The 14493-nt window shown below is 44.3% G+C and overlaps 1 protein-coding gene and 1 pseudogene across 1 annotated transcript; both read right to left on the bottom strand.

Moving 5' to 3' along the window:
- Positions 1-376: 376 nt before the first annotated feature.
- On the bottom strand, positions 377-8410 carry LOC136491491 (BTB/POZ and MATH domain-containing protein 2-like; annotated as a pseudogene).
- A 4160-nt stretch (positions 8411-12570) lies between these two features.
- LOC136492377 (BTB/POZ and MATH domain-containing protein 2-like) lies at positions 12571-13286 on the bottom strand. Its single transcript, XM_066488419.1, has 2 exons — positions 12999-13286; positions 12571-12834 (listed from the first exon to the last, which is right to left on the bottom strand). The coding sequence occupies exons 1-2, from the start codon at positions 13284-13286 to the stop codon at positions 12571-12573; spliced, it is 552 nt and encodes a 183-aa protein (XP_066344516.1).
- Positions 13287-14493: the final 1207 nt, after the last annotated feature.

Here is a 14493-nt window from a genome sequence, read left to right as displayed (position 1 = left end):
GAGAAACATCCAGGTAAGGAAAAAGTGGTGAGACAAAGGGAGAACAGTATATATACTAGTGATTAGTGTGCGCCTTTGTGCGCGGGCTGGCACCGCACGTATCTTTATGAAAAAGCACAACGACATATACTAAACAAAAACATGAAGCAAAGCTAAGATGTTTGAAGATTATTACAAACGTACCACACGTTAATAACATTGATCTTAAGATAGCTGACATAAAGTTTCAAAGCAAAGCCAAGATGTTTGAGAGTACAAACTTTGCACATTAATAACATAGATCCTAAGATAGGTAATACAAAGGTTCAAAGGTACAAACTTAACAGGCTGATAACATAGTTCCTCAAATAGCTGACATAAAGGTCTCATGCAGGTGTAACGCCTTTTTCTTTATTTACCATCGAACTGACAAACAACATGATAACGGTTCATAAATGTCCACTGCATCAATATTAGTTCTTCACAAAGTTACATAAGAATACCGGAATATCATTACACAAGCAAAGTAAGCTCAATCCAAGACCCAAGATAGCATCAAGTAGGATAACCAGAAGTACAATAAAGGTGATCATGGGCTTCACATCCTCTACTCGGTCAAAGAGAGACCCTTGCTCATAGATTAGAGGCTCCGGTTGTCAGGGCATCTGAGTAAAATGTGGAGTGTCCTAATAACACTACTCTAATTTTGTTTTCTCCCCTCGGAAATAGGTAAATACCTCAGGGCCATACAACCAAGCGTGCCCGTTGCACCAGTCACCAGACATGTCCTCCAAATTCTAAAGCTCATATGATCGTCATGTATGCATGTACCTAATCAGAATTTTTTAGCTCTTTGCTACAAACAAATCTGTGAAAAGTTAAGTGGATATTTCCTTTGGTATGAGATATGTAAACCTAACCTAAACCTCCAGTGACCGTCAACTTTCTTCAGCTTGACACATGCCAAATTCGTCACGCTCTGCTTGTTTCGATGTGCTCGACTGAAGGCCTGAAGCTGGAGGAACAGACACGCCAACACATTAAGCATCATTATCTTAACAAAAACTAATGCTGAAATACAACATCTGTCAACCAATCCTAAGATTTCTCTAAATCTCTGCACTTTTTTAGACATTATTTGCTCATTGAGGTAGCGGAATTTGGCAACACAAAAGACATGGTAAACCATGGCCAAGATATAAGAAAGATATCTAAGATTTTAAGTCTCACAGCATACACTATTATTGAGAGTATTGCAAAATGATCAAGTTTTTACCTGCAGGCCGGTAGTTCCATGCCTCTATTCTGGCTCAAAGAAATCAATACATACAGCTTCTGTCATTTGACGCCCCTTTGGATATACAAGATGTTCATCTTCGAGACGCAAATTAACATTCATAATTTTTGAACAACCAGTTGGTATGCTCTCCGTATGAGTTTCATCTGCTACAGTGTTCTATCAATGCGGTTGCCTGTATGTATCATGGTTTGTTTCAATCAGACAGAGCACAAATAATTACTCGACTGTGAATGCTAGGTAGAATGAATTTAAATTCAGAATAAAATATGTGGGGATGACATGCATAGAAGGAATGTTTTTTACTGTATTAATCTCAGTACCTATATGTGCATGGAAAAGAACCAATAATTGCTTTGTGTAGGGTAAAAATCTTCCAAAATATACAACAGAGAGGAAGTACAGGTCGAAGTAGTAAAAATGCCTCATGTAGTTTCCCAGGATAATTACTTTTTGCATTGACTGAAGAGGTATAAAATATCTTTCAGTTCCATCTCCCTGTAACAGGATACAATAATGCAATACAGTCCGTAAAATGAGACTTGAACTATGAAGCTATTGGAGAGGCATCAAGTGGTCAAATATCACACTGTTCAAACTAAGGGCTTCCTAGCTCGATGCCCATAATAACCGTCCTAATTAAATGGCACTCGATGAATTGAATCAATATACATGTAACTGACAGGGTCAGAGCAAATTTAATATGATTCACACAAAATTTGGAGGGATATGAATTCGGGTACAGTAAATCTTATACAATCATGCACAACCAAGGAAAGCTAGGCAATTCTGACTTTGTAAAGTTAGTAAACTACAAATATCAGGGAATGCAAAAATAGGAGCAATTAAATCAGGGCCTTGCAAAAACAAAACGACAGTCGCAATCTGCTGCACTTGTCACAAAAAAAACTGACCAGACTATTTTATGAGCAACGCATGTACTTTCAGAAATGGAAGTTTTCAACAGGGACATGAGCAGCCTTACCTGAAACCCATATCTGACCGTGTCGAGCAGCTAGATGTAATTCCACGCCTGAAGAGGCCTCTTGTCAGCAATACAGCTATTGAAAGCAAAGCCCGTATTCACATGAAACCTTTGTTGCCTCTTGCCCATCTCGTTCGTCTTGCCTATTGAAAGCAAAGCATGATTTAGAATCATCAGAAGTAGATGGAATGACCAAAGACGAACTGGAAGCAGAGTGCGCTAGAAGCACCCGGGTCCACTGTGCAGGACTCGTGTTCCAGGCTGGCGATGGCACGTACAGCACATGCCGCCGCCGCCGCCACCTTCAAGAGAGATCCCCAAACAGCGGCACCCACAACACACGCCGATGCTCAAGTAAAGTTTCAACAGCTCCCTGCCATGAATACAAGCACTCTGAATACCAGTTCAGCAAACATGTGATCCAATGAAAATCATATTTAGAGAAGGGGTACACTTGTACATGAAAAATCGTTAAGTACAAATGCAGGAAATAGGGGAATGATACCTTCACGAGCAGGGTATTGCTTCCTGAACTGGCTTTCACAATGGCACCAATTGATGTCCTTGTGTGACAAACTCGAGGGTAGCAATCCTTTTGGCAACATTCTTCCACCATTTGCAGCAGCCTGTCACAAACAACATTGCAGTCCACTCGTGTGAGACTCCTTGGATGTACGTATTTATTAAGCACCACTCACCATGGAGGAAAAATATAGAACCTAGGTAAGGTGCGAAGAGCATGTAGTTGTTGCCTAATGTATCAGACAGATCCAAGGACAGACCATTATTTCCTCCAGGTAGACCCATTTTCTCAACCAAAACCTAGAAGTAATAAAAAAGGGGGGCGTACCCAGTGCAGAGAGCTCCCGCTCTGTGCGGGGTCTGGGGAAGGGTGTTAGTGGCAAGCCTTACCCTCGCCTGTGCAATGCGAGGAGACCGCGACTCGAACCCAGGACCTTCCGGTCACAAGCGGTAAGACTCTACCGCTTGCACCAGGCCCGCCCTTCAAAACCTAGAAGTAATAAGAAACACAAAAAAAGGAAGTTAGCAAACACGATGACATTGTTTCCCAACAACAATTGTCTCAATTGCTTGTCTTCTAAAGTAACTTGTCTCAGTTATTTTTCACTTTTGCTAATCACCAACAGCTACAACCAGGCTTTTCTGTTCACCATTATATTTTGTGAGCAACTGCTGTGAGTTGCATTTCTAGTACAGGACTCGGAATCCTGGGCAGTGTTCTCCCTAGCTTTGCCGCAGCCCCTATTTTGTTAAATTATGCTTTCTCTATCATTTTTTGTTAAGTAGACATCCTTTGATTTTGCTAAAAAAGTGAATTAGACTGAACTTAAAAGTAGCTGGTGAGTTCTACATGCATTTGTTTCTGATCAAAGCAAATTCACTGTATGTCGCTGACCACCTCATGATTACAAACACAATGACTGGACAGAGCAGTTGGTTTTCCTTTTATTAAATGTCTATATGCTGTTTTCAATAGATTAAGAAATTGAGCCGCTGTTGGCTATTCCTTCAGTAGCTTAGTATTTGGGAGAAGTAGAAAATAGTTCGCTATGGACAAATATTTGATGATGTGTTATTTGAAAGAGAACACTAAAAATAACCTGTCTCTTGAGGAATCGGTTATATTGATTTGCTTCGCTGAGTCTTCTCAAAAGTTCACTTCATTCCGAATCAGCCAAAAGAGCCTTTACCTGCAAAATTACAGAAAGAACAAGGGATGCAGGAAAATTAGGATTTATGGTTTTCTAAGTAAAAAAATATTAAATGCAACATCATGGACTTGTTCTTTAATCAACTGAAGATACAAATCTCAAATCCAATCAACATACAAATCAGTGCTGCCAGCAAACTTTTTTTCTTATCTTCTCAGTAATTTGGAAAGGACTGCAATAGTTAATAAGAATGTAAAGATATTAGCTTAATCTAGATGGTTCTTCATTGGACGAACACATGGGAGAAAACCACTTTCAGTTGTCAGTTATCATCGTACTGTACATAATAGGCTGTTTGCAGAATGATGATCAACTACATTTGAAACTGGTGAATTTGAGTTATACCATATACGCCTAACTAATAAGGATCTGGAGATAGTAACAATAACAGAATGTGAATAGCGTGTAAGTTTTAGCAATCCTCACCTTTAAAGCTGCCTATGTCGGCATTCCAGTGGCAACATACTGATACGAAGAATGTGTGACATTGGCATCAATGATTGAATGGATAAGTCTGGCTGGTCTGGTCTTTGTGGGGCTGCTGGCTGTTGCTGCCACAAGGACAGCATCTTAGCATCTAGGACAGCATCTTATAGGACAAGCATATTAGCATCTTAGACTAGCATCTTAGCATCTTAGACTAGCATCTTGGCATATGCTTGACTGGCTAGCAGCCTATAAATATGTATCCCCTAACCCCTCAAGGTTGGCATGGCATTTGTGTGAGAAACAAAGAAAATTGCCCCAAACTCCTAGTGTCATCCTCTCTCGACTGAGAGTAAGAATTCTACTACTACCAAGAGTAAGAATTCAGCGACTAACAATGATCCCAGCAGGGCATTATGGCTAATCAGTTACAGGAGATGAGGAGATTAGCAAACCAAAGGGCACAGGATGCAAGGAGATGGAAGTTCCATGTATGGATTGTACGAAGACTCAATGGATGATGTTAGTGGCTTCACGAAATTGCAGTAAAATATGGTAGTGGGGTTTTGCTTTATAACAGTACAAGATAAAATTATATATATGGTAACTCTTATTGCTCATAGATTAGGCGTTCTCTCAGGCTGCCTAATAATGTTTGCGCTAATTCTACCTAAAAAAAGTTGCGTTGTCTAGTAAGATGTTTAGGTGCAACATTGGTTATGAAATGACAATTCTTAATTCTAATAGCATTGTCAAACTTAGGGCGTGTGGGGTTTCGGGTCTTAAGAGACCTCGTCGGCAGTGTCTTGCGTATCGCGCTCCCGGCGAGGCTCCTCCGGCAACGTGTCTTGCATATCGCGCTCATAGCTTGAGGCACAAGGTCCAGGTGCGGATATCCACTAGGCGTCGGTCCGACGTCAAAGTCGGCTAGGCCCTACATCGAGTGATCTAGCTCCTTATTGATGTGGTGACCTAATTAAGCGTCAACACATGGGAACTCTATCTGACTGATGATGGGGGCAACCTACATGCCCTACATCGAGTGATCTAGCTCCTTATTGAGTACTGGAGCTTTGGGATATAATTTCTGTTGTGGTACTTCAGGAAGGCGTACCTGACAGACATATTTGGAGGCTATCCACTACTGGTCAGTACACCGCAAAATCTGCTTATGATGCTCTTTTTCAGGGTGCCATCCGCTTTGAACCCTATGAACGAATATGGAAGTCATGGACTCCACCTAAGTGTCGCTTCTTTATGTGGCTGGTGGCACATAACCGATGTTGGACAGCAGATCGGCTGGCCAAGCAAGGGCTCCCCCACCATGATCGCTGCCTCCTGTGTGATCACTGATCAGCATGAGGAAAGCATCCAACACCTCTTGATTGGATGCGTGTTTGCCAGACAGTTCTGGTTTTCCCTTATTCAGCAGGTCGGCCTCTCCGCCCTCGCTCCGCAGCCCAGTGATACATCTCTAGATGAATGGTGGTCCAGAGCGGAAAGGGTGGTTACAGGTGATGTAAAGAAAGGTCTAAATTCTACTATCATCCTTGGATCCTGGATTATTTGGAGGCACCACGATGACTGTGTGTTCAATGGAGCTGCTCCAAACACTAGAGCGGCCTTGGCCCTTGCTATGGAGGAGGTAGAGTGGTGGAGTCTGGAAGGGGCAAAGGGACTCACCCTGCTCACTGCTAGGGAGAGAGGTTAGATTGTGCTCTCGCCATTTTGGTCGCGTCTTGTCTTTATGTAATAGGTGATTAGGATCACAAGCTTCTAGTGGTGTGGGGGGTCTCTGTATGACTCATTATTCTTCTATCAATACAATGATACGCAGCTTTCCTGCTGTGTTCGAGAAGAAAAATCCAGTCCCAACATCTAAAATCGGTCACCTGGAATTCTAGGTGCATGAAGCTCTAGCCTGCTTCAATCCAAATAGGTATATAGTGGGAGGGTGAACATGGCCAGGTTAACTTCAACCGAGTTAGGTTGAGAAGTTATGACATATCAAGAAGAAAAGCATATTGTTTGTACCGGGTACCAATCATCACAAATCCTCAGTGATTTTAGGTAGATCAAAGGAAAATACAGCGGACATATCTTGCATTAAACATTAGGACCTGAATATATGCATTGCCATGGATAAATTATAGACATCAGATGGGAAATGATTTAGGACCAATGCAACACAATGCACAGCATAACACAACTTTCATTGAAGGAAAAATTATTCTGAAGCTCCATGCACCAGCAGCACAGAACCAGAACCACACATGGCTTAAATACCACAATTTAACGACAAGGGGACAAAGGTGAATCGATACTGATGTTTAGATGGAGTTTCATGGATAGCAACTGGACATATGCCCAAACCTAGAGAAATTTCAATTTTTTTTGAGTCATTTGCCATGAAACCGATGTTACTGTTAAAACATCATGAACTCAACTCCCTAAAAGATATGTCACATTAATACACATGACTGACACTGGCACTACTTACCACTCCAAATGCAGGACACCTTGTCTAGAATCTCCTTCATAACCAATGGACAGCTTGCAATGAGATGATTGAATCCATCGGTTTCCATGATTGGGCCAAGCATGTTTGGCGAGGCCATGAACCCAATGCAGGCTCGTCGCAGCTGCGAGCAATTGTGCTGCTCTGCTAAAGCTAGCGTTGTCGCCACTGTTTCCACATCAATGACTTCGCTGAGCTTACTTTCACATAGCAACCTTAGCCTCTCCACTCCATATCGGTCCGCGGCAACCAACAAGTGTGTGATCGCCGGATTCCGGCCATCACTACAGCTATCAGGCAGACGATCTGTGTAGATGAACTGAAGCAGAGCCTCGAAGATTGTTGGCTCCATGTCATCGATCCTGATGATATTTTCAGCTTTTTCCTTCATTGGACCAAAGAGCTCCTGCTCTAAACACCTGGAGAGCGGAAAGATAGGACACATCTGTGGGCACGGAACAACTGGTCCGTCCACAGTGAATGTGACATCTGCCCCCTCGCCATCGCTCAGCATCTCCCCAAAGTCCTGGTGCAGGCTCGACGGTGGGACGACAACAGAGTTCTCGTTCGCCACGGTGTGGGAGTCAATCAGGACCGTCAGTACGCACCTGATTGTGAGGCAGTCCCTGTCGAGGTACGGCGAGCCCTGCTGCAGCCTGGACTTCTCCATGAACTTGGTGAAGCCCCAGTTGTCGCTGGCCGGAGAGAAGGTGTGCTTCATGTAGGGGTTGGTGACCGGGGGCATCTTCCCGTCTTTCTCGAGCAGATTGAGGGTGAACCGGGCCCTGACGCCGGGCGCGTCCCGGTCCCAGGCTGTAGTAGTACAGGAACGCCGAGACGTCGCCGAGCAAGCCCGCCGTGGCGCCGTCCGGGTAGAACCGGATGGCCCAGTCGCGGCCGCCGACGGAGAAGGTGCTGGAGCTGACGTACCTGCCGAACCCCATGCCCTCCAGCAGCGAGTAGTCGCTCACCCTGAAGTCGTGGACCGCCGTGAAGGACTTGGTCAGGCTCGTCGACGAGGTCTTGGGCAGGCAGAAGCAGCCGGCGGGGAGAGGTGCCGGCGGGGTCGGCAGCTGTGGAGGCCCCGTGACCGATCTGGCGTCCATGAGGGCGTCTCAGGGCCGCGATTGCCTATCCGGCCGCGCTCGATGGACGGAGGGACCGCGAATTGGCCCGTGGCACGACGGATGAGCGACGGAGCGCAGGGCGGCCGGCTAGGGCGCCGCTGACGGAAGCGGTGGCTGATGGAGCTTGGTTGGGGATCGGGAGAGAGATCAGGAAGCCCAGACCTGGGATATTATCGGGGACTATAACAGAGTCGAATCCCCCCGGGGCCGGGAGGCGTTCGTTTCAGCACGACACGATGCCTGCGGCGGCGGGCGGGCCGGAGTCGAGGGGAGGAGCTCGCGGAAGAAAGGGAAAAACCCCCAGCGCACGAGTCGAGTGCCCCCCACTGCCCCCCGTGGCCCCGCGTGCACGACAACAAACCCCTGCGGCGGCCCCGCGTGCCTCTTCTCTTGGCTCTTGCCTGCGTGGCTGCGTGGCTGCTGCGTCGGCCGTCGGCTCGGGTGGAGTGGGGCAGGCCGGCAGGGACAGCGTGCCGCGCCCGCGTGCGTCGTGCGTGCCTGGGGCTAAAATTTCGTGGCCCAATAAGTTGAGCGGTGGAGGCCCAAAGCTGCAATCACGAAACGGCCACAGCGCGAGGGCTGTTGGCCTGCGTGTGTGGTGTGAGTTGCGAGTTGCGACATTAAAAAAAATCATTTGTGCTTTAGGGCTGTTTGGCTCTTTATTATGGCTCTATTCAGTATAGCTCGTTAGGATAGCGGCTAAACTTATATATTAAAAAAAGCTGCAATCATTAAAATAATAAGTATTCAATATAGCTCGTTAGGATAGCGGCTCAACTTATATATATTAAAAAAAGCTGCAATCAATAAAATAATAAGTATTTAAAATAGCTCATTAGGACAGCGGCTCAACTTATATATTAAAAAAAGCCGCAATCAATAAAATAATAAGTATTTAATAGTAGCTCGTTAGGATAGCGGCTCAACTTATATATAAAAAAAGTTGTAATCAATAAAATAATAAGTATTAAAAAAGCCGCAATCAGTAAAAGAATAAGTATTCAATAAAATAATCAATAATCATTATTCTCCCCGCTCTAAATTATAAAGCGTTTTGGCTTGTTCAGATTCAGTTACTTTAACTATGTATCTGGACATAGTATATATCTAAGTGCATAGCAAAAATAATGTATCTTAAAAAAGCTAAAACGACTTATAACTTGTAATGCAACAACAACAATATAGCCTTTCAGTCTCAAGCAAGTTGGGATAGGACTAGAGTTAAAACCCACCAAGAGCCCCAAGTCACGGTTCAGGCACTTCAATAGCTGCTTTCCAAGCACTCCTATTCAAACATAGATCTATAGGTATATTCTAAACTTTCAAATATCTTTTTAATGCCTCCCCATGTCAATTTTGGTCTTTCCTCTACCTCTCCTCATATTATTAGCTTGACTTATGACTCCACAATGCACTGGTGCATCTGGAGGTCTCATTTGGATATGGCCAAACCACCTCAACCGATGTTGGACAAGCTTTTCTTCAATTGGTGCTACCCCTAGGCGATCACGTATATCATCGTTCCGAACTCGGTCCATTCTTGTGTGACCACAAATCCATCGCAACATACGCATTTCTGCAACACTCAGTTGTTGAACATGCCGAATCTTTGCAGGCCAACATTCTGCTCCATACAACATAGCCGGTCTAATCATCGTTCTATAAAACTTGCCTTTTAACTTTTGTTCTACCCTCTTATCACAGAGAATGCCAGAAGCTTGTCGCCACTTGATCCACCCTGCTTTGATTCTATGGCTAACGTCCGCATCAATATCTCCATCCCTCTGTAGCATCGATCCCAGATACCGAAAGGTATCCTTCTTAGGCACTATTTGAACCATCCAAACTCACATCTCCCTTTCTCCTGTGCAGCTCCGCCAAAGTTCGCATCTTATGTATTCGGTTTTAGTTCTGCTCAATCTAAAACCTTATAAAATAATAAGTATTATCAATAAAAAATAAGTATTTGATAAAATAATCAATAATCATTATTCTCCCCGCCCTAAATTACAAGGCGTTTTGGCTTAGTACATATTCATTGCTTTAACTATGCATCTGGACATTCTAATCAATGTGTAAACATGTCTTCAAAACTTTATTCAACAAAAAATATGAGATGCAACCAACATGAATGGAAAATACAATAATGTGAAATGCATTCATGTTGTTTAGATGTTGTGTTTTCGTTAAGGAAAGTTTTTAAAACATACTTATACATTGATTACAGTGTTTTGAGAATTTTATAGATTGTTTGGATGTTTTTACCCATTTTCTTAGAGCTTGAAAGTTTGTAGAGATATTTTTCATGATCTCTAAATATTTTTTGGTTTCTCATGCCCCAAATATATCTCTAAATTTTTTCTTAGATTTTCAGAAGCTTAGAGACATTTTTGTGGTTTACAAAAATGAAGAAACTACCTTGACAACCACTTCTACCATGAAATATAATTCAAATGGTTTTGAGAGTAGTGTGTGGGGAGGAGGGCGTTCAGATGTCCGGCTCTATAGAGTTTCATAAAGAGAAAAACTGGATTACAATGATTGTAAAGGGGTGAAAAAAGATTTTTTCCCCCCGGTGCAATGCTACCGTGCAGCATATAGGGCAAGCGTGGCGAACAAGCAAGCATACTACACATATAAATCAATAGTTCAATTAAAAATTACAATTGTCACGAATTCAGAAAATCAATAGTGTTATATCGTTATAGTACCAACGTGTGGATTACAAATTCTTTTTTCAAAGGAGTCAGTGTTGCATTGATTGCACTGCATCCGACATATTATACTCATCTAACAGAGAAACACTTATGGCACTCACAATGCAGATCCATCATAGTTTCTATATGCATTAGTTACTCTGTCACTTAAGCATTTTGCTGACGTGGCAAGCGATTTAATGAGAAGAGAGAAGAAAATGGTTTCTTAATAAGAAACTATGTCTACATGGGAATTAAGACATGAAAAGATATGATAGTCAGATGAGGGAGAAAGAAGACATGTGGTTGGACAAAAGATTATTATTATGTAAAAACTATCGATAGAGGACATAGTTTTTATATATGTAGTGTCAACATAAATTAGTAGACGTAGAAACTATATATGGTTTCTAGCATTGAGATTGCCCTTAGGGCAGCTCCAACGGCTATCGAAATCGCTAGCCGAGCTCATATGTTATTGGTTAGATTAGACAGGAGAGAGAGAATTGTAAACTCAATCGCACTAGCGAGGTCTCAAGCGCTGGTCTCACAATTCTCCCAAGATGCTCATTCGCTGCTCTCTTGCTCCGACGTTCAAGCGTGTTGTTCGACTGATGATTTCTGCGGCTGATAAGCCGGCTGAAGCTAATTTGTTGTGAGATAAAACACTGTTTCATAGCTGATAAGTTCAAGCGAACAGGGCGTAAGCTTTTCTGTTTTCTATCATATCTTGCGCCACATCAGCAGTTGATTTGGCTATGTTGTTGAGGGCGCCCTTAAAGCAAGGCCAATAATAGAGTCAAGTGTTTGGCTATTAGCCAAGTTGTAACATGTAAGAGCCAAGTTGTACAATAGTGGGTCTCTTATTTGTCTATAACAATCTTTTTTATTATTTTTTAAAGGATCTTTTTATTGTTACTTTTACCTATGTCCTACCTTCTCTTTCGTCCTTCACATTCACATCAAGTATGGGCCCACAACTACATATGTATCCGTGCATCGCTTGTTGCTTGCATGAGAGTCCAGCTCTTCTCTCTCCTCTACATCAGCATTTATTTGGCAAGTTAGAATGACACGGAATCCTATATTACATTTTGATTATTCATTTGCTTTATGTTATATTATTTATGCTTATAAACTTATAATAATTAGATAATATAATTCCTTACAAATCTAATTATATAAAGCTTGTATTATAACTAAAAACTATTAGCCTAATTATTGGTTAAAGTTTTTAAAGTTTAAATCGTGATATATGTGTGCGCCACGTAAAATGGAACCGGAGGTAGTACTTTCTTAGATGAGATGAGTTCAACAGACAACATTTTAAATAAGACTCATCAGCACACCTTCCAAAACGTACACCAACGAACAAGCGAGGCTACTGATCAATGATTCATAAACTCTTGCCGAGACGACCTTGTCCAAGATATCGCTGGCAACCGAAGGGTAGCTCGCAATGAGATGGCCGAACCCCTCCGTTTTCATGGCAGCGCGAAGCATGTCCGGCCAGGACAGGAACCTAGGCAAGCTTCTCTGAGCTTGGCACACTGGTGCCGCTCGGGCAACGCCAAGGTGGTCGCCACCGACTGCACGTCGCTCGATCCAGCCACACAGCCTCGTCTCGCATAGCACCCTCAGCCTGTCGAGCCCGTACCGGTCCGCGGCCACGAGCAGGTGCTGCGCCGCCACGACCCTGCCCGCGGTGCAGTCGTCGGCGAGCGAGTCCGTGTAGATGTAATTATGGAGGAGCCCCGCGAAGGCGGCGGGATCCATGTCGTCCACCCTAATGACGCACGGCACGCTGCCCTAGGCTTGGGCCTCCTTCATGGCGCCGAAGAGCTGCGCCTTGAACACCATGGAGCGGTGCGCGCGGAAGAACCGGTCGCCGACGACGAACGTCACGTCGGTGCCGTCGCCGTCCCTGAGCATGCGCGCCAGGTCGTGGCGGAGGACTGACTCCGGGACCTCGATGATGGCGTCGTCCTCCGTGTGCGTTCGGATGACGGCCATGGCGCACCGGATCGTGAAGCTGTCGTTGGAGTCCCACAGCAGCGCCCCTCCAGCACGGATCTGTCGAAGAACGTGTTCGTGCCCCACATGGCACCGACACGGTCGTAGGTGGAGGTTTCGGTTCTCGTCAAGTCGGCGGTCTCTTTTCTCTTCTTCCTCCTCTTCCCTGCCCTCGTCGACACTCGGCGACCTTTGTCGTCGAGCAGAGTGATTTTGAACTTGACCCTGGTACCGGCCGGTCCCGCCACAAGGCACAGGTAGACCGCCGTGAAAGAGGCTGCCTCTTCAGGAGTCTCGTCGTCGCCGTCGGGGAAGAACCTGATGCTCCAGTTGCACCCGCCGGCGCTGAAGGTGCTCGAGGCAACGACCTGGCCGATGCCCACGAGCAGCGAGAAGTTGGACACCTTGTAGTCGTGCGTCGCGGTGATGCCATGCGTCAGGCATCTCGACGACGTCGCGGGCAGCAGCGATGGGTTAGCTGAAGATGAGGAGTTGGTATCACCAGCAACCATGTCATGCGCGCGTGGGAGATTGGCGGCGGCGAAATTAGCTAGGGCAACAGACGAGAGCCTTAATTCAAGGAAACATGCTGGCGTACGTCGCTCAGAAGTCTGATCCCGGCGGCCTTCGTATTATACAAATAGTGCGTACGTAACCGTACCAGAACACGTACCGAAGGTAGGAATCGCGTGTCCAGCCAAAACCCCTGGTACCGCAAGAGTCCAACTTTTGCATGCATAGTTTAGATAAAAACAGTGTTTCACATCTCAAAGAGCGGGATTTGAACAATAATAATTAGGCTGTGTTTGACAGAGCTCCAAATTTCCTAGAGCTAGAAAATTTTAGACCAGGACTGTAGCATGCCAAATGCATTTGCAGGGTCTAATGGGAAGAGAGCAGCAGTAGGTAATTGTGTCGCATCTACATCCAGAGCCAAGCATAGTTAAAAGCGGCAGTGCTAGACATGCTGCTGAGACTAACTGCAAAATCAATGTTTCTGTCATCCCAATTGGCACTGGCGGGGTGGGGAAGACTTTCCTGGTTCAATACATCTACAATGTTAGGTGCGACGATATGGGTCTGTGTCTCAGATTTCTTTGACAAGAAAAGGATAACAAAGGACATAATTGAATCCATCCACATGGAGGAATTCAACACATCGTGCAGTCTAAATGCTATTTAGATCTAATCAATAGAGCGGCTTAAGATGTGCCCAAAATTCCTTTTGCTTTCGGCGCCCAAAAAATTGAATACTTATCAACTCTCAACAAGTAAATACTTGCGAACACTTATTATTTCACTATTCTTCCATGGGTTACATGAATGCTTTTGTCATAACTCATGGATGTGCCTCAGCTGGTGGCGGCGGTTAATTTGGCGGGTGAACATTTCAACCTAAACATCAGTAACAAATTGCAGTATGAGCATTTCTTGCATATATAGTACAGACGTAGTAGTACAAATGTTTATTTTGCTAAGATGAATATGAATACATTTAAGAACTTACTTCCACAATTATATCCAACTGGCACAGGCTTGTTGCATTCCCTTGCAAGACGAACAAGTTTCTTCGGGTCTACATACTTCTCATCATTAGGGTTGAGTATATGACAAACGCAAACCATGTTACAATGTTACACCGCTTTACGACATTTGTCCTCTGGGGGACGTAATCACCCTCTTTTCTTAGGGTCTTCACTGCATTTGCTCATGACCAAA

Source organism: Miscanthus floridulus, chromosome 11 (assembly GCF_019320115.1).
Source record: "Miscanthus floridulus cultivar M001 chromosome 11, ASM1932011v1, whole genome shotgun sequence".
Taxonomy (NCBI): domain Eukaryota; kingdom Viridiplantae; phylum Streptophyta; class Magnoliopsida; order Poales; family Poaceae; genus Miscanthus; species Miscanthus floridulus.
The sequence above is the reverse complement of the archived record's forward strand: the minus strand, read 5'-3'. Positions and strand labels throughout refer to the sequence as shown.

Coding starts and splice junctions, on each gene's coding strand:
- LOC136492377 (XM_066488419.1), bottom strand. CDS start 13,286: ATGGTTGCTGGTGATACCAACTCCTCATCTTCAGCTAACCCATCGCTG. Junction 12,835..12,998: donor CGGGACCGGCCGGTACCAGG/GTCAAGTTCAAA, acceptor GTTCTTCGACAG/ATCCGTGCTGGAGGGGCGCT.